Source organism: Pipistrellus hanaki, assembly GCF_964339955.1.
Source record: "Pipistrellus hanaki genome assembly, chromosome: 4".
Taxonomy (NCBI): Eukaryota; Metazoa; Chordata; class Mammalia; order Chiroptera; family Vespertilionidae; genus Pipistrellus; species Pipistrellus hanaki.
Window position 1 is genome coordinate 63,018 of NC_140506.1, and position 19,748 is coordinate 82,765.

General features: G+C 51.4%; 1 protein-coding gene across 2 annotated transcripts in view; it reads right to left on the reverse strand.

The window, feature by feature from the left end:
- Positions 1 to 1,389: 1,389 nt before the first annotated feature.
- Positions 1,390 to 19,748, reverse strand: part of RAB3C (RAB3C, member RAS oncogene family) — a 35,308-nt gene continuing 16,949 nt past the window's right edge. For both annotated transcript variants that reach the window (XM_084880655.1, XM_084880654.1), the window contains exons 3-5: positions 14,745 to 14,863; positions 4,821 to 4,945; positions 1,390 to 2,346 (exon numbers count right to left, since the gene is read on the reverse strand). In XM_084880655.1, coding sequence (XP_084736781.1) covers positions 2,159 to 2,346; positions 4,821 to 4,945; positions 14,745 to 14,863 — 432 coding nt within the window. In that variant the 3' untranslated portion in view covers positions 1,390 to 2,158. The remainder of the gene's footprint in view (positions 2,347 to 4,820; positions 4,946 to 14,744; positions 14,864 to 19,748) is intronic.

A 19,748-nucleotide genomic window follows, 5' to 3' on the forward strand; every position in this document is an offset into this window, starting at 1 on the left:
ACATGCAAACTTACGTGGGAGGATTCTCCAGACACAGGCCGCTCCCCAACCCCCAGTGGAGCCTCTCAATAAGATGAAAACTAAATAAACACTTTGTCTGGAAGGGATTTCAGTCATGACTTCAAAGTTATCCCTTTTCCATATGCAGCTGCTCCCTCCGCCCTGAGACAGCCTGGCGGAGCTGGACACATTTCTAATGGAGTTCCAGGGCCTGCAGGCTGGCACCAGGCAGCAGAGGGACGCGTGGGGACCCTAAAGAGGAACCTGGAGACTCTGAAATGTCAGCGAGGCAGAGGAGCTACTTGCGGAGCAGCAGCATGAGCTCCTCCTGTCCCAAGTGGTCCTTCTCAGTCACCTCAGGGGTCATGGGGGGACCCCGGGGACTTCCCATTTAGGACTTAAACTTCAGCACCTTACACCCCCGCATTCCCCCCAGAGGCTGAAATGCGGATCTGCTCCATGGATGCCTATCTGATGAAACCACCTCAGCCCCATGTTTCCATCTCCTTAGGAGCCAAGGAAACATCCCCAAACCAGAGTGCTCGGCAGTACTTACTCAGATCAGTCAAGGTTTGTCTCTGAAAGTAATGGCGGGGGGTGGGGGGGGATAGGTGTCCAGAGGAAGAAAAATCCGGTTGAAACACTAATTGAACAGCATCAAGGACCACGATGCATGTCTGGTATCCACAAGTAATGGGGGTAGGGTGCATTATGGGGATAGTGTGTGCTATGGGGGTAGTGTGTGTTATGGGGGTAGTGTGTGTTGTGGGGGTAGTGTGCGTTATGGGGGTAGTGTGTGCATTATGGGGGTAGTGTGTGTTATGGGGATAGTGTGCGTTATGGGGTTAGTGTGTCTTATGGGGGTAGTGTGTGCGTTATGGGGGTAGTGTGTGTTATGGGGGTAGTGTGCATTGTGGGGTTAGTGTGTGTTATGGGGGTAGTGTGTGCGTTATGGGGTTAGTGTGTGTTATGGGGATAGTGTGTGTTATGGGGGTAGTGTGCATTGTGGGGTTAGTGTGTGTTATGGGGGTAGTGTGTGCGTTATGGGGGTAGTGTGTGTTAGGGAGATAGTGTGCATTATGGGGTTAGTGTGTGTTATGGGGGTAGTGTGCATTGTGGGGTTAGTGTGTGTTATGGGGGTAGTGTGTGTTATGGGGGTAGTGTGCGTTATGGGGATAGTGTGCATTATGGGGTTAGTGTGTGTTATGGGGGTAGTGTGTGTTGTGGTGGTAGTGTGTGTTATGGGGGTAGTGTGTGCTATGGGGGTAGTGTGTGCTATGGGGGTAGTGTGTGCTGTGGGGGTAGTGTGCGCTATGGGGGTAGCGTGTGCTATGGGGGTAGTGTGTGCTATGGGGGTAGTGTGTGCTATGGGTAGTGTGTGTTATGGGGGGCTAGCTAGTTAAGTGATGAAGGAGTTCATTCTACAACTACTTACACCCTTGCTGTCAGCACTCCTGTTGCACAGCCTTCAGTGGAATCCTTCCGGTCAGCCAGCACCCTCCAATGCCCAGTGTGTCGGGAAGCATCAGTGGAAAGAGCAGTCCTGGGGGCTGCCCTGCATTGAAACGTCTAAGCCACGATCAGCCTAGATCAATTTTAGCAGGCGAATATCAGTCTCTTAGGAATCTTGAAAGGGCCTTAAACAATATTTCAATTTCTTTATAGATGGTGGTATCCCAGTTATTCATAACTAGACACGTTTCTTATATAGTCACCTGTCCTGAAAACGGCGATTTACTCAGAAAGCATGAGTCCTATGCCTGCTTGATTTTGAATTAAGAGTAAAGCAAACAGGTATCCTGAGATCTCCCGTCTCCCCTCCCGACACAGCCACGCCTTGTTACCATCCTCTCCAGGGACCAGGGAATTCGAGCCCAAAGCCAGCAGAAGTGGATGTACAGCCTGAGGTCCCAGCAGTAGCCCAGCGAGAAGAGATCTGGAACATAAAGACCCTAGAAGACAAAGCACAGGTCACACGCAAATGCCAGGTGTGTGGGTGGAGTCTCGCGGATTGACGATCACGTATTTGCCCATTTGCACTCAGGGAACTGCCCAAGCATTCAGTGCATGGAACAGTCTTCGACACACAGCTCTCCCCGTCTCTGAGGCGGTGAGTGCAGGCTGCTGGCCTCCCGTGGATGCTGCTGGGCTGGAGGGATTAGCAGCCACAGCCGGGCTGCGGCGGGGGAGGCGTCTCCTGCAGCCTCGCGCTCTGCTTCGCGGCAGTGGCGGCCTGATCGGTGTCCAGACTCTCAGACATCTTGTCGCAGATGACGTCCACCAGGCGCTCGAATGTCTGCTTCACGTTAATGTTGTCCTTGGCGCTGGTTTCAAAGAACTCGAACCCTGCAGAGACACAGGAAGCAGAGCCGGTCATTCTGCCAGGCGGACCAGACTGGGGTGGGTTAGAACGTGACGGTAGGACAGGGGGTGGGGTCTGGTGGGGAAATGTGTGCTGCCCTTTCCACAAACCCTGGGCTCGGGGATGCTCAGGTGCTTTTTCTCTAGGATCCTCCTGTGCTCCCAGCAAGGCTGCACAGCCGGAAGGAGCCCTCGCTGGGGTCAGGAGCCGACACTCAGGATCCTTGACACAGAATTTGTCTCTCCTTCCTGGTCACCGTGGAACCTTGTGAAATCTTTCCTAGGACTGATGTTATTTTGCGTTTTCTTCCTTCCAAAGAAGATTCTACCAAAATAATTAATTTTCATAGTTATTCCATTAATTTGAAGCTTAGATTCCTGTGCAGAGTCTGTTGTACCAACTTGGTCCAGCTCTCAGTCTGTGTCCCCAGTGGAGGGTTGGAGGGGGGCTTGGTGAGTGTTCAGGATCTGAACGGCCACCAGGGGCGCTACCGTGTCCTTGAGTTCCTCAGAGCTGTGCCTCCTGCAGGAAATGCCTGAGTGGGATTAGCCGACCAGCCTTCCAGGGCTTTGCCCAGCTTGTGTCTCTTGGTGGTAACATTCCCAAAGCTCTGTCATCTATCGGATGCTCTCACAACATCTAGGGAAGGACCCTGAGAAATTCCAAATGAGCAGCTAGAATGTCAAGTATAAAAACGCAGGGACGGTTTCACACTTTGGACGTGTGGAGGCACCTGGGCCCAGGCAGCTCGGCATGATGCTCCCCAATCAATCTAATCTCTCCACTCACACCCGCTCCTCCTCCAGGTGTGCCAATCAGTGCCCATGATTGCTCTGATCACTTGGGGATATTGATTAAGGATGCAATGGGTTGAACACAGAAATACTTCCCTAATCTAGTCTGCATTTACACCCTGTAAGTTCTCTGTTACATCTGGCTGCAACTCAGAGGAGCCACGGGTTCAGAATGATTAAATCTGTGATTTCACCCCAGCTCCTGGGGCCAAGGGCAAAGAAGGGACTAATATTCTGCATCCATGTCAAAATCCCTCTGGCAGTTCTTCAATAGCCCTGAAGGGTAGAGCACAAACAGCCATTCTCATGTGTTGGGATGAGACTTGGTGGTGATACGTATAAACAGATGGCTCACCTGAGCTTGAACCACACTGGCTACTCTGAGTCCATGACTAAAGTCTATGTGACTGGTGGCAGGACTTGAGCTGAAGGACCTCGAGTAGAGCAAGGTCAGTGAGACAGGGACGGACACTTCAAACCCTCTTTGGCTGGTGTTTCTCTTACATTCTGCGCTTCTTTACAGAATGAGTGGAAAGAGTTCTCTTCTGTCTGTGCAGCCCACAGGCCTGCATGGTCTGGATTTCAAAGGGTAGTGTAGACCCAAGAACCACCCCTGGGTGGAGCTGGCAGGTGGACTGGCCTTCGGGGGTTCCCAGTGCTCATGGGACTGCTTCCTGTCTCAGACGCCAGGACCCACTCAGGAAGCCAGAGCACTGGCCTGAGACTTTGGAGACAACGATCTCTCAGTTCAGCACATGGTCTCGGCTGCTGGTTCCAGCCTCTCGTCTCTCTGCCCACACGTCCCTCTTATCGGCATGACTCCGGAAGCACTGACCCGGTGGCATCCAAAGGATTTGGCCATCAGGACAGCCCGGAACCGCAGTCTGAGTCCAATGTGACTGCTTTTCTCTACTGCAGGTGCATGCTTTGAGGTCATAGAAGGGGCCTTGGCCCACCAGGCAGAGTGCTCTCGTGCCCTGACCTAATGAAGATGATTGGATTTGACACTAGCATTAAATGCAACAAAAGCAAGAACAAAACCAACAAAATCTAAACAGTAATAACAACAAAACAAGTGGGACTACATCAAACTAAAAAGCTTCTGCACAGCAAGAGAAATGATAAAATGAAAAAGCAATCTACTGAACGGAGGCAAATATTTCCAAATATATCTGATAAGGGTTTAATATTCAAAATATGTAAAGAGTGCATACAACTCAATAGCAAAAAATCCAATTAAAAATGGACAGGGGGTCTGAACAGATATGTTTTCAAAAAAGACGCACAGTAGGCCCAGGAAAGATGCTTAACAACAATGGTAACAGGGAAATGCAGTCAAACCCGAGGAGATGCTGCCTCACGGGACCGGCAGTGCGCACCACGTCACGGACGAGGAGGAAGACTTGTGAGGATGTGGGGAAGGGAGCCCGTGCAGAGCCTGTTTTCACGGAGTAAGAACGGGGCCCTAGACTGGGTCACAGTCGGGCGGCCCCGTTTGCTTCTGTGAGGGGCTTGCACCCTCATGATGCCCGAGTGTGGGGGGACCCACTCGCCCTGAAGGGTGTGCGGGTCCCCACGGCCAGGCTGACCGACTCCACCAGCCCATCACCCCACGCAGCTGGCCTCGGGGACTGCCAGCTCCTGTCCTCATCGGTGCCGCTTACCAAGCTGTTCTCCCAATCGCCGGCCCCTCTCCACTGAGATGACACGCTCGTCCTCCATGTCACACTTGTTCCCCACCAGGATCACCTGCGCGTTATCCCAAGAGTATGTTTTAATTTGAGTTGACCTAAAGGAAAAAGAACAGGCAAAAAAGTGATCAGAAGAAAGTGGGACAGCACAAATGAAGGAGGGAAATAAATCTCACCCCTGCTGATAACAGTAAAAAAAAAAAAAAAAAAAAAAAAAAAAAGGCCCAAATTTAACACCAGAATGAAATAGTATAATGTCACCCATCAGCACTTATCGGGAATAACAAGTCAGAAATGAAGGACCAGCCTTTGATTCCTGGTCAGGGCACACACCTTGGTTGCGGGTTCGATCCCCAATGTTCGATCCATGATTCTCTCTCATCACTGATATTTCTATTTCTCTCACTCCCTTCCTCTCTGAAATCAATAAAAAATGTGTTTTTAAAAATCAAAGTACAAAGGCCTGCGTGAAGGATTCTTCTGCATTTGATGAGCTGATGACTATTCCTCCTGTTCCCGCTTCCCCCTTCACAGCTGAGTGCACCCTGGCCCAGTCTGCCCAGATAGCCTCTGTTTTAGGAGAAAAAGTTCCGTTTTCTGAGAAACCACTCAGTTCCAAGAAATCTATCACACAGAAGCCTAATTTCCCTTGTTACCGTGACAACTGAATAACCTGTCAACTGGGCTAGGAATGGGGAGGTAATGGTAATTTTTAAAATGAACTATAAGAACTTGTAGTCATTTTTAAGAGAAAAACGACAGGTTGATCAATATCAAAGCTACAGTACAATGGGCTGGTGCTTTAATTTACTATACACAGGAAACCTAGGATTCAGAATAAATTTCCATGTGACCAACTCTTGATTTTAACTTAGATAATAATTACAACAGGCAATATTTGCAGGTGAGTGTCCAGTTTGTATTTGTTTCGTTAATTAATCCTTAGAGCCACGCCGGGGACACTGTTCTACCCACACTGCACACTGAGGCAGTGAGGCCGGGGCAGGTGAACCATTTGCACATCTGGAAACAGAGCGGCAGTAGCAGCCTCAGACGACCCCCCGCCCTCCGGCACCGCTTGTCACAGGCAGGCAGGGGGGTTCCTTCAGGGCCTCAGGTGTCACGGGGAAGCCGAGAGGAGCAGGTCTTCATCTCCCTTTGTGAGGGCAACAACCCTGGCTCAGGTGGGAGACGTCCCTTGCACTGAGTGGTCAGGAGAGAGGGGACACGTCGAAAAGCAAAACACCTGACGAAAGTTTCCAGGAAAATACCTGCAAAGCGTGAAGAAGGGGAGCTTGGGTGTGTCCTTACCAGCAAGTTCCAGATCCTTCTGGATTATTAAACAGAAAACAGCCATGAGCTCCTTCAGAAAGCCAACCACTCTGCCATGGAGGGAGGTGCCCAGAAGGATGTGCGAGGGGCGGGCAGGGTTAGCTCAGGGCACCGGATGCAGCGAGCTTCCAGAGGAGATGGAACCATCTAGTGAATGTGATCTTAGCTCCACCTCGGAGGCACCAGGTTTTCTCAGAAAAATCCGGGGACGTGAGCTTCCTAATTCTGGTGCCTGAGTGAATGTTCCCCTTAACGACAGCGAGACAGGGCACATGCCCCTCCACCAGGAGCAGAGGCAGCGCTCTGTGCCGTGCGGATCCGGGAACCGGTGGGTCCCGGTGAACTACGGTGTGACTGATCCTGCACATGGGAGACCTGGGCCCGCTGGGCTCACAGCGTGTTATACAGAAACCCCACGTGCCTCCAGGGGCTCAAACAGAGCGGTGCCTCGGGGTGCGTAGGTCGCCCCCTGCTCCCGCGGTCTTCGGAGCCATGCCTGGCCTGGTGCGGGGAGGCCTGGGCAACCCTGAGCTTCCAGAGAAGGTTCCCCTCGGGCCACAGCAGGGGCCACCGCCAGAGAGGGGCAGTCAGCCTGTGTGAGGGGTGGCTGAGTCAGGGACAGGCTTTCCCGGCTGGAGGGCCAGTGCCTGTGCCATTGGCCTCCTCTGACCTCGGCAAACCTACCCGGGATGCCAACACCTCTCACCAGGTTCGTGGGGTGCCCACTTCTGCCAGAGACCTTCTCAGCGCCTCGGGCCCGGGCTCCTGGGAGGAATGCTCAGCATGCACACATTCCCCTCCCTCACCCCCAGGAAGGGAGTGAAGATGTGCTCGGCCCGTGAGGAAGAAAACCAACCTGCAGCAACGGGATGTCAGCCTGTTCCCCAGCCTCGGCCTCACCAGCGAGGCCCCACCAGCCGGGCTGCAGTGGGCGGGGTGGGCTCAGGAGGTCACCCGACTTCCTGACTCCCAGCATCTCTTCACAAACAGTCTCAGTCCCAGGTGAGGCCGTTCTTCCTCCCAAACCCAGCTCAACGCTCTCGACCCCATCAGCTAAACGACAATGCGCTTTCCCTTCGAGAAGCTCCACTGTTGTCCCCGTTCTTATCGGACTGAGGTCCTCCCCGGGCACCTGTCCGGATGGGAGCGAGTCCTCGCCTGCGTGTTTCCATGTGTTCCCTGTTTGGATCAAAATGGCCCTGCATGGGGGAGGCTTTCGATCCCCTCCGTAGGGACCACCTCACTTCTTTGTTGGACACGGACACACGTGGACAGAAGGTGGCTGCCACCACTGAATGTGCGTGTGGAACGATGATTTATTTCCCAGTCACAAATGCAGCTCCTTTGGGATTCACTTTAAACTCAGTGAGATTAATGGGATCAGAAGCAAGATGCTGGTCACCATGGTTACTCAGCAAATAGCAATTAAGCCAGATCCTACCAGGTCCTCTCAGTCATTAAAAATCTGTTGTCATTTAGAGAAACACAAAACCAAAACAATCCCCTCCAAGTTTACATATTTCCTACGTTTTGTATTTTTTTCTTTCTCTCTAAACATACATTTACACACAAACACACACCCACACACAGGGTTTTTGCTGAGTTGGGTTTGTTTCATGTCACGAGGCAGCAGGGGAAGAGTTTTCATGTTTGATGCAGAGACGACCGCCCTCGGCACAGGTCACGGTGACTAAGTCCATTCCTTCTCCCGTGCTGGCAGCATCACTCCGCGAGCCCAGCCTGTGCCCGGGCGCGGCCAGCTGCTCACAAGGCCCAGCTCAGTGCCCATGTGGGCCTCGTGGCCAAGAACTGCTGGCCCCCTGCACCTCGAATGGGCCGCATGAGGGACACCGGGAGCTGGGAACAGGCCTCTGCCGACCGACCCTGCTGGGAGCTGGCTGTCCACATGCCCCCCTCTCTGGCTCTCCCTGCACCTCTCTCGCTGCTCACTGCTCTGCGGACTCCAGATTCCTGAGGGAGTGTCCCAGCCTCCTGCTGCTCCCCACACAGGACTGACTGGCCCCTCAAGTTATGTTTTCAATCATCCAATCAGTTACTGATTCCATGTTTCTTAGCCCTTAGAGAGCTCTGAACAGTGCCTGCCACTGAGAACATCCCCTCAGAGCCTCCGGGACCTGGTCCCAGGAGTGGAAACAGCCCCGTGTGGTCTGCCTCTCCCCTGGCTGGGACCCGGCACCTCTGCCCTTTCCAGTGGCACGGCCCAGCCTCACCCAGAGGAAGGAGTCCGGCCTCAGGAGGCAGCTGGCTGGCGGCAGGTCCTGTCCTTGCGGCTGGGCCCAGGCCGTGGGCCCCGAGCCCGAGTCCCGCTGGCCCTGGTGCACACGCTGCGTCTACACCTGGGCCATGGGATTTCTCGATCAACGGGGAGACGACGTAGCCCCGAGATCCGTCCAAAGTAAAAACACACTCGGCCGAGTCGTCCGTCTTCATGGCTATTTGTACAGCTGGGTCATAAAGACCATCTGCCAAACCTGAACATGCAAACAGCCGGCAGCTCCATGAGATACACCTCCCCGAGGGTTCAGACGAACACGTGAAAGTCCAGTTCGGTCCGATTAGACTAGAATATGTGACTCTAGTTTGGTCCGATGAGAGCAGAACGGCCGGGTTAGAATTCTCGTCGCCTAGAGCCGGTCTGGTCAGGACTCCCAGGCGATGGTCCTGGTCTGGGCACGGGACAGCGATTTGGATGTCAGGCGCTGCTGGGGTCCCACAGTGGAGACCTGCCGCCCGGCCTGTCCAGGACAGGCCTCAGTGTCTGCAGACCTCTCCGCTGCACATAGCCACCTGGTCCCCAGGAATCTCACCTCCTTAGACACTCAGGTGAGAGGAGCAGACGGGGGCTCCCCCAGGTGCCAGTCTGTGTGGGCTTGCCGCACGCTGAGGCGAGGACCCACCTCCGCGGCTGACGCCTCCAGCCCCTCAGACGACTCCGCCTGCCTTTCTCCTCCCTCCCGGGCCCTGACTCCATTGGTTTCCAATGGAGGGAACTCTTTAAAGACAACCTTTCCTTCTGGCTTAAGGAAATTTTCCCTAAAATAAGCTGTTTTATCCAGCTGCATACATTAAGTCAGTGTTGGAACTTTTCAAACCATAAGCTGATGGGCTGTAAAATTCTGTGCTCTAGCAATTTATTAATAGAAAGGACTCAACTCTGGATATAAACTGTGAAGACAAAGAGTTACATAAATTATCATATTAATATACGTCTTTAAAGTTAGCAGTTTATGAAGTAGGGAAAGATAAGAAAATAATTCCAATTCCAGCAGAGCACCTATTTTTCACATTGCTTAATTATATGATATACAATCAGGAGTGCTGGGCTGTCCTTCACTCCTGAACAGGTAACAAATCTATCAAAGATAATGAAATATGGTAACAACCATACTTGGGTACAAACTGCTGTTTGAATTTTAACCCTGCTGTTATAGGGTAGTTATCTCAGTGGAGACCTGAAGGCTAAGGCAATTTTCCTGTGCCTGGGACCATTAATACAGGAGATTGATTTCCACTGACTCAGTAGCTTCAGGGGTAGAAACTATAGATAACCTTTAGAGATTAACCTCTGAGTTCTGCTTCTGTATTATCAAGATAGGGCCACATTCCAATGTTCCCAGCCTTTACAATTTAGAACAAAGGAAAATTCCTGTGGTTTGGACCTTTAAAAAGACTGCCTACACCTGGAACAGTGCAGTCGTGTGGCCTCAACCTGCATGTGGTGCTCTCACAGCCATCCTGGCCAGTTTTTCAATAAATCCTTGCCTGCTTTTTTTTCAATCATCAGCCTCCGATGGTCTTATTTTGAATCCAGGGTTCAACCCCACAACAATGCCACATTCAGGACCAAGCCCAGAGCAACTCAGGGTTGCAGGCTGAGGGTAGGTATTGGATGAGAGGTGGGATTAGGGATGGAACCAGAGATACAAATATTTGTTTTTCTATGACTTGCTCATAAAAAAGGAGTATTCTGACACTCTGACATCTGCATCTGAGGGGCTGTCTCCCCAGGACCCTGTTACACCGGCCTCTATGGTTCACCTCAGGAGCGAGGAGGCTGGTTTGAAGGTGTGGACGCCAACAGGTGTGGTCATGGTGGGCATGGCCGGGGCGGGTGAGCCCCACTCGGGTATAAGCCTTTAGGAACGTTTTCTAAAAAGTGCTCTTCACAGAAATGCAATACAATACTGTACTCTAGGGGTGTCGAACTCAATCAGAGAAGGGGCCAAAATCTAAAATCCAGCCTAAATCGCGGGCCGAATGGTTTACTGAACAGTCATAAACTGACAGCGGAGTGCAGTGATGACAGCGCGGTGCAGGCCACATTGCAAGGCCTGGCGGGCTGGATTTGGCCCGCGGGCCTTGTGTTTGACACATGTGCTGTACTCTGTTCTCCGAAACTACTGAAACCCAATGCATCATTTTTAGCATCTAGTTTTCTGTGTTTTGTAATGTGCATTCTAGATTGGCACAATAGTATGTGCTCATTATTTATAAATAAATAAAGGAATGCTTTATAATGAAGAATCTGGTCAGTCTTCATCCCCAGTTCCCAGCAGGTAACCTCTGAAGCCAAAGTGAATGGAGGGTCTGTTATTCGTGATAGCTCTCTAAAGCAGTGTTTCGCAACCTTCTCTCATGATGAGAATCACCTGGTGGAGTTGTTAAAACACAGATTCCTGAATCCCAACTAAGAAGTGCTAAACTAGAATTTTTGAGAACATATAGGTAAAATTGCATACCTAACTTAGTGCTCTGTATTAGTGCATCTGTGTTAGAGCACTAGTTAAGTATACAATTTTACCTATATGTTCCCAAAAATTCTAGTTTAGCACTTCTTAGTTGGGATTCAGGAATCTGTGTTTTAACAACTCCACCAGGTGATTCTCATCATGAGAGAAGGTTGGGAAACACTGCTCTAAAGCACTCCTGAAGGTTTATGCTAATGACATGACCCACCTGATAGTTAATGCTAACGAGATGACTCACCCGATAGTAAACTTTATGCTAATGATATCGGAATTGGGGAGGGATGGTCATGCCAGGAAGACCAACCGTGTGACCAGACTGTTGGCACTCTGAGTCCGTGACCCCAGGCTGCCTTCTCAGGAGGGGGCCAGCCTGGGGCAATGGTGCAACTGGTCACCCTCCGCAGTGAAGCCCCATGGAGGTTGGGAATCAGACCTGGGGGAACCCCCTGGTTGGCAACGTCTCCCTGAGGATGGCTGGGTCCCCACCCGGACTCTACCAATCTCACCGTCACCATCGCTCCCTTTGGCTGGTTCTGAGTCGTATCCTTTTGTTATAATAAAACAAACCACAATGGTAAGGACAGCACTTTCCTGAATTCTGTAAGTCATCCTAGTGATGATCAAATCTAAAATGTTCATGGGAAACCCTGAAGGTATAGCCAGGGGATCAGCAGTGAGGAGGCCCTGGGACCCCCCATGTAAAACTAGTGTCTGAAGTGAGGGGTCAGGCCAACCCATGGAGGACCGTGCCTTTCGCCTCCTTTGTGACTACTCACATCTCGTAGTTGCTATGAGGATTGAAAACGTGTGGGAACCACCGAGCTAACCACTCAGGCCCTGCAACCTCTCTTCCCTCACTGGCATCCCCTGGTGGTTGCTTTGGGAAAGAAAAGTATCCTAAAAATCTGTGATATTTACAGATCAAAATTAGGTCATAGGGCACAATACACTACGGGAGCAGCAGGAACCGTGGCACTGTGGGGCTGCATGGAGTGCGTGACTCGTGCTCCGGGAAACGGTGGCACAGGAAGACACAGCCAAGTGGCAACAGCACAGTTTTGTCTGAATCTAACGGAGTCCCACACTGTGCGCCATGACCATCTTCTCTGGCGACAAGAAAGGACCCTCCTGTGACAAATGTGCTATTTTCTAATTTCCTCTTTTGAATAGTTCCTTTTAATGTCTATTTATTTATGTGTATGTGGGAGTGCAGGGTGTGGTTTACGACTGGACACAGGATAAATACCTTAACGAATGGAATTGCAAAGGTGCTGTCCCAACCGCAGTCGGAGCCCCACCAGGGCCAGGGCCCACGCTGGGCGGGCGTTGTCAGGTGAGAAACACGAGAGCAGGCTGGGACTGTACATGTAGACCTGTGACGGGGCCTCTCTGCTCACTTCCCAGGGCGGCTGCAGAGCGCACCCCCTCACTGCCGGCCTGGGTGTTAGAAGGTGGGCCCAGCGTCTGTGCGGGGAATGAGCGCGCTCGCTGCGGGGCAGCAGCCTGGACGGAGATCCCGTTCACGGGGCCTGAACGGCCCATGAGGGTCCAGGAAGCCACAGTGAGCGGCCCATTCAAAGCCCAGGCTGTTTCTGAGCTGGATCCCCCTCCCCCAGGGTCGCTGGAGGCAGCGGATCACCCAGGGCTGAGCACGCGCTCTCTTCACAGGGAGCGTCAGCAATGTCCCTCAGATGGACCCCCCAAAGACAGGCAGCTGACTTAACAGGGAAAAAGGTCTATCGAAACAGAGACACCCCGGGGGAGTCTGGGAGAAAATGCCGGTATCTGCAATAAATACTGTGACGCAAACCACACAGATGAGTCTGTTCCAGAGAGCAGAACGAGCAGCACCGTGTGAAGGAAATGCTTTCACCTGAGAGTCCAGGTCTGCCTCTGACCTTCACGTTCCCCACGGCCACCTGAGGGCGGGCAGAGCCACGGGACATACTTCCCGCCCTCGCTTCCCACCTTCAGAGCTCAGCCAGGCAGGAGGCTCCTGCCCGCAGCTCCCCCTCGGACAGTCTGCACGTTAACCCTAACGCCCACTTCATGCTGTCTCCACACCAAGAACTAGCTTCTGGAAAAGTCTCCACACCTGAGCTCACACGGGGAAGAGACCGTGCAGGGCACGCGATGTGCTTGGGGTCTTATGTCAGTGTCTGAAAGGAGGCACGTGCCTTCTAAGTACAAAGGCGTGTGCAGCTTGGACTGTCTGTACAAGGAGCGTGGGCCACCCCCGTCAGAGCAGCCGGCATGGCTCAGCGGTTAGAAACTGGAAAACAGCACCCAGACACAAAGACGTCGCCTGGGCGATTCCTGGTTGGGCAAAGCCTGGGTTCCGGGCTCTATCCCGCTGGAGGCTGTGCAGGAGGCAGCCAATCAATGTTTCTCTCTCAACAATGTTTCTGTCTCCCGCTTCCTTAAAAAAAGAAAAAAGAAATGTCACCGCTCAGATCTGGGACAGGAGAGGCTCCCCGATGCCCAGGTGGGAGGGGAAACTTGGGGTCACCCCGTCACTGCCCCTTGGAGCTGCAGCGGACCCAGGTGGGAGCTGAGAGGACCTTTGACCTTGACTGAAGTCAGGAAACACTGAGCAAATGCCCACCCCCCTCAGCAGTCCTCAGACTAACTTCATTTCCTGCCTAACGAAGGTCACCTGCATTTCAGTGTGTTATTTGCTCTTGGAGGAAAAGGGGAGAGAAGCTAAAGGTTGCATGTTTGAAGGTGAAGTTCTTCCTAGTTAAGGTGCTCAGAATGGCCCAGAGTGAGTTATTAAAATGAAAGGAAGATGGGTCAGGCTTCTACCCTTGGTCTGGTGGTTTCTAAAAAACATCAATCTGCCCACCAGGTTTCCTGCCTTAAAACAGCCATCCTATCGACAGCTCTGCATCGAGCCATAAAGCTGGCCTGTAGATGGCTAAGGTGGGCATCAGCCAGCAACAGTCCCAGCAGCCGAGGTGGCCTCGCTCTTAGGACGGGAGCTCGGGTGCTCGGGCCAGCGGGCTGAGGCAGGTGGAAGTGCCCTCGGTGCGGGAGACCCCGAGTCCTAGAGGGGAGAAGCTGAGCCCCAGTGGGGAGACTCCGAGTCCCGGTGGGTGAGAAGCACCGCTGATACAGGACTCGAGGTGCTGACCCCGGCCTGGCCCACTCGTGGTAATGAACTCAGGGACCTCCTGGTTCCCCGAAGCTGGAGCTAAATTGGCTCTTCCGCAGAGGACCCGCCCGTCAGCCCTGAGGACTGGACTCAGGGGAGGAGCCACCCAGTCCTCCCTGGAGCTGGCGACCAGGCAGGGCCATCCTAGGCGGGAGCCCTGTGCACATCACGCAGCCACACAGGATTCAGATGTGCGATGCGGCTGGGTCAGTACAGGCTCTGGGTCACCTATCCCTTCATCCCAAACCTTTGAAACATTTCAATTTAAAGAAAACCTGCATCAACGTGGCCACATGGCGCCTGGGCTACAGCAAGCTGCTGTGTGAGGTTCCTCCCAGGAAAGGCCACGAGCCTGGCCGTTCTAATGCAGCTTTGCTCGCAAAGCCAGTGGGGCTGGTCTGGGCGCCTAGACCCACGAGGTAGATAATGACCGCCCACCACGCACTGTTTTAGAGTCACAGTGATGGACCCGGCCCCACAGAGCCAAGGAGACAGGACGCCAGGCCCTGAGGGACCGCGTGTAGAACACCACATCGGGCCCTACATGCCACTCGGGGTGCTGCTGGCGCAGGGCTGCCTAGAGGACACGTGTGAGAGCCTGCTACCCCATGGGCAGCCACTGAGGGGGAGCTAGCCACTCACCAGTCCTGCACGGCGTTGAAGGACTCCCCGTTGGTGATGTCGTACATCAGGATGAAGCCCATGGCCCCGCGATAGTAGGCTGTGGTGATGGTCCGGTACCGCTCCTGGCCAGCCGTGTCCTGGAAAGAACAGTACAAGCTCTGAAAATAGGCCATGCATGTTTTGGAACGTGATGAATGACCCCCAACAGGCCCAACGGAGTCTAGCTGTAGCAGCAACACATAGCTGCTATCTGCCTCAGTCATGTCTTTCTGAGTCATTTTCATGGGTTACGTCTGCAAATTATGAAAAACTGTTTTTTGGCAAAGATCCACCTCAAAGCACCTTCTACTAGTTCACTCCCACTGGCAGCAGCTCACTGTAGAAAGTGAAATGAAAAGAAATATTACACACATCCAATTCTGTGGTGTTCGGTGCAGGTTAAGACAGAAGGTTGCGTTAGCTTCGTCCTGTGTGACTGCCAGTGTGTCACTGTGGGGGCTACGCTTATGGGAAGGTCTCTGCGTGTACAGCAAGCACTGGCACTCGGTTTATTCTGCTGTAAAGTGAGGTTAGATCCTTCTCTGTGCAGATGTCGGCCTCAGACAGACCTGGAGCTCCTGCCTGTCCCTTGGTCCCGGAGACCCATGTTGCAAGCCCAGCTGCTCCGGAGGATTAAGGGCATGGAACATGTGGGCCTGGCACACACCCAGTGGTATCAGACAGCCCCACAGATGCAGGCCCAGCCACAAGAGAAGGCCTGGGAGAGCCAAGTCTAAGCGTCACCGGAACAGCCTGTGTGGGTCACAGAGACTGTGTCCTGTAGCTCAAGGCACTACTGCCCACACAGGGCCTGGTTGCCGTGGTCCCCAGCACCCCAGACGGGCCTGGAATCCCTCCACAGACTGGCACTTTGAACCCAGTTTGTGCGGAAGTAGGATCTTCCCCTGCCTGCGGCCTCCTCCCCTTCTCCTTACTCAGTGTGCTCCCCAGTTATCCCAACACTCATCAGGCCTGAAGGGAAAGCTAATGTTTCAAATGCCCACAAACAGGTTTCTCATCATAGAGTGAAGCCAGCATCTCCTGGTCTCCCCATGGGGATGGCTCATCTCTCCCCCTCCCGCTGCGACGCTACCCCGCCCTGGGTGAGCAGCGGGGACTCAGGGCTGCTCCCAACGTCCCTGATTGGAGTGGTTCAGTCTGAGTTCAGAGAAGGTGGTGGGACCAGACTGAAGAAATCGCACATGGTTTGGGAGAGCGTCAGGTGTGAAACGGGAGCTGATGCCGTGATTTTGGCAGCACCCGCGAGGCCGTGGTGGACAGGGATCAGGCCGCCCTGGTTAGAGGTGCTCATTCGATAATATCAGGGAAATAAGGCTCCAAAGGGCAAGTGAACACAGCACGGAACCCAAAAGAGCAGAAACAAAGCAACCCTGTGTGGAGAGCCTTCAGAACCCACCGGGGAGGAAGACAAGCAGTTTCCAGCACAGGGCACTCGGGCAATTCCTCAGGTGCAGAAAGATCCTGTGCGCACAATGGAGTGAGACACTCACATCCCAAGCTGGGAAACACATTCACACTGTACCCGAGACCAAGAGTGATATCTTCAATATACCAAGTGGTGTTAGAAATCATACGGATTAGGTTAAATATTCCAATTTTAAAATGTTTTGTAAACTGGCACATTAATAGCTAATTATTTCATAAAAGAGCTGAATCCCAAGTATAATAATAGGAAGACAGCCCTAACTGGTTTGGCTCAGTGGGTAAGAGCGTCAGCCTGCAGACTGAAGAGTCCCAGGTTAAAGGGCATGTATGTACCTTGGTTTCGAGCACATCCCAAGTAGGGGAGTGTGCAGGAGACAGCTGATTGATGTTTCTCTCTAATTGATGTTTCAAACTCTCTATCCCTCTCCCTTCCTCTCTATAAAAAAAATCAATAATATATATATATATATATATATATATATTTTAAAAAGACAAAATGCATAGTTTCACGTCTATACAGAAGCTACCTAGCCATTATTTAAACATCTTTTGTACTTCTCTTGGTAACTACACTAATAAAAGAGTAAGATGTAAATTTACCATACATTTGCGATGCCCACCAGCCAATCAGGAGCGAGTATGCTAATTAACCCAACAAAGATGGCAGGTTAATTTGCAGATGCAGGCGCCAAGTGGCAGAGGGCTGGGCGGGATGGCATTCCACACTACCCCAGCCACTTGGAGGACACTGGGCAGTGTGGGAAGGCGGAAAGGCAGCTCCAGCCGGAGCAAAGGCAGTGCCTGCAGCCAGGGTAAGGAAGGCCCATTCTTGTACAAATCTTCGTGCACCAGGCCTCTAGTTTTATATATTATAAAAAGCATGGATATCATTACTGCATGTAATTGGGACAAATACACACATTTTTTTGCCAGAAGGAAACCAATCTTGAACAAATTCCCAAAGACTATGTTTGGGAAATAAGGTGTAGTTGGAGACTGGGTGATATATTTTAGCTCATTAGGGAACAGAACGTCTCATAACAACTCATTCTGTCTTAAAACTCCCACAGTGACTTGAGTTCTGATTTTCCAGAAAATTATCTAAATTTTCCTTTTTTCAACTGTTAATTAACTTTAAATGACTTTCTTCTTCTCTGGGTAAAAGATTCTCTGGCAGCAACTGAGCAGCTCTCTTACAGGCAAGGACCCCCACCCCTCCCACTCTGCACAGCACCTGTGCCCCATCCCATCGGAGAAACAGCCAGGAGAGCTGGGGCCCGGTGCCCTCTCCCATCAGGCATGTCCTTGTCAGGGCCTAGAGTCGTGCAGGGATGATGATCCCCACTTCCCCTGACCTTTTCCCCATGGCTCCCCTCAAAGACACAGTAAAGAACCAGCCCTGGTGTCATCCACACACCAATTCTGCAAGGAGCACGCGGAGGCTTTGCAGGGCAAAACCATGACGGAAACGTGACAGGAAACCACAGGAAGAGAGCCAAAACGTGTCGCAATTAAACATGAGAGAGAACAAACACAGCATTCCGGAACGAACATCGAAGCTTCTAGAAGATCTGAAGGCCTAGCAGGGGCAGGACCCTCATTCATCTTGAACCCAGAAACACCATCTAACTAACTGCAGTCACTGACACAGGAAAGCTCTCGGGAGCATGGAAACACACCGAGCAAGGGAGTGAGTGTGAAATGCTGAGTTCCCTCCAAGGGCAGAGGACAGGAGAGAGGACAAAGCTGGGAACAGACACGCTGGCCTGGGCTGGTTTTGGTATGGAAACAATTTCAGGATGATAAGCTCATGAGCTTTCCTCTCCTGTGCCATCAGGGAGAAAACGAGGTCAGACAGCGCTTCACTGCTTCGGCCATTTATTGATGAGGACGGAGGTGATATTAGAAAAAGAACAATTCGCACTGGCACCTGCCCCTCCGTAACCACACGTGGCCGTGGAGGCGAGTGAACGGCCCCTCCCCTTCCTTTGCTGGGAAATGGCTCCAAGCCCTGGCGCTGCTGCTCCCCTGCCCAGCTCATCCTAATAGCGGCAGCGGCCTGTTTTCCGTGAACACAGGCTCCTGCGATGGAAACCACCTGGCACTCTCCTGCGGAGAAAACAAGGGACAAAGGAGGACCGAAACACAGCTTTCTCCCAGGAGCTGTTTTGGTCTCCCTCTTTACGAAAGTAAATCTCTCCAGTTGGTTTAAATGTTTTGATTCTCAATCAGGTTTTTAGAACAAATGTTCAGGTTTTAATGACAGGTTTGATTAGCAAACACTTGACTATCTGTCAAGAAAAGGACTGTGAAATGAGAAACATTTGCAGCTTGAAATATAGAAGCTGGAAACATTTCCGTCTGAATTTTGACATTTTTGTCTTTGTCTTGAATGTATTTCTCTGCTATAACATGCTTTTTACTTTAAAATCTGTGCTGCATTTTCCATCCCTGAGGAGGCCCTGTGGAGACAAGAGGCAGTTTTAACACCGAGGAGACGGCTTTCATTGTGAGGTCTGGGCTCTCCTGTAATTGTTTTCTGTCTTAGTGGTTCCTTTCCTCTGTATTGGATTACACGGAAAATGGAAGTAGCCATTAGTAAAGAAACATAACTCAAATATCACCACAAGCAAAACACATTTATTGAATGTCCAGACAGAGGAAAGTAGATTGAATCCTGTACACGAAAAAGTGGGTAATTTTATATTTGGAGAAACCAAACCAAAACAGACTGCTGTTGAGACTGTCAACAAAAATAATGTAAATGCTTTAAAGGAAGCAGCATATAGCAACCCAATGGGGAAGGCCATGGACGGAGGCTGAGGAGATGGCAGCACAGACACACTGTGTCTCCAGCCAGTGGCTCCAAATGCACAGCCCATGAGCATCAGCATTCAAGCAGCAAGGAACCCTTCGCCTGGACGTGGCTAAGTTCTACCCAAAACAACTCTTCTGAATTATCAACGAAAGATGAAATCACGCTCAGTATCTTGACTATATAATGACTGATTCATTCATTCTTCATTCATTCATTCAATAAACATTTAGTGAATGCCTATTACCAGTTAGGTACTGTGCCAGGTCCATGTTAATTTATTTTATCTATTCTAGATATATTTTTGTATATTTTAAACTTCTACACACCAAAGCATTTCATTAATCAGAATGTCACATACCCTACATATCTACGAAAGATGAGGTAACTTCTAAAGAACCAGCAAGGAGAGCAATTTAAAATGGCAACTGAGCCCTAACTGATTTGGCTCAGTGGATAGAGCATTGGCCTGTGGACTCAAGGGTCCCAGGTTCGATTCTGGTCAAGGGCATGCACTTTGGTTGTGAGCACATACCCAGTAGGGAGTGTGCAGGAGGCAGCTGATTGATGTTTCTTTCTCACCGATATTTCTAACTCTCTATCCTTCTCCCTTCCTCTGTGAAAAAAATTAAAATATTAAAATAAAATGGCTAACGAGACCAAACCACCCATTACAGCCACTGCCAGGGGTTCTGTGAGGAAACTGTGACTGTGACCTCACT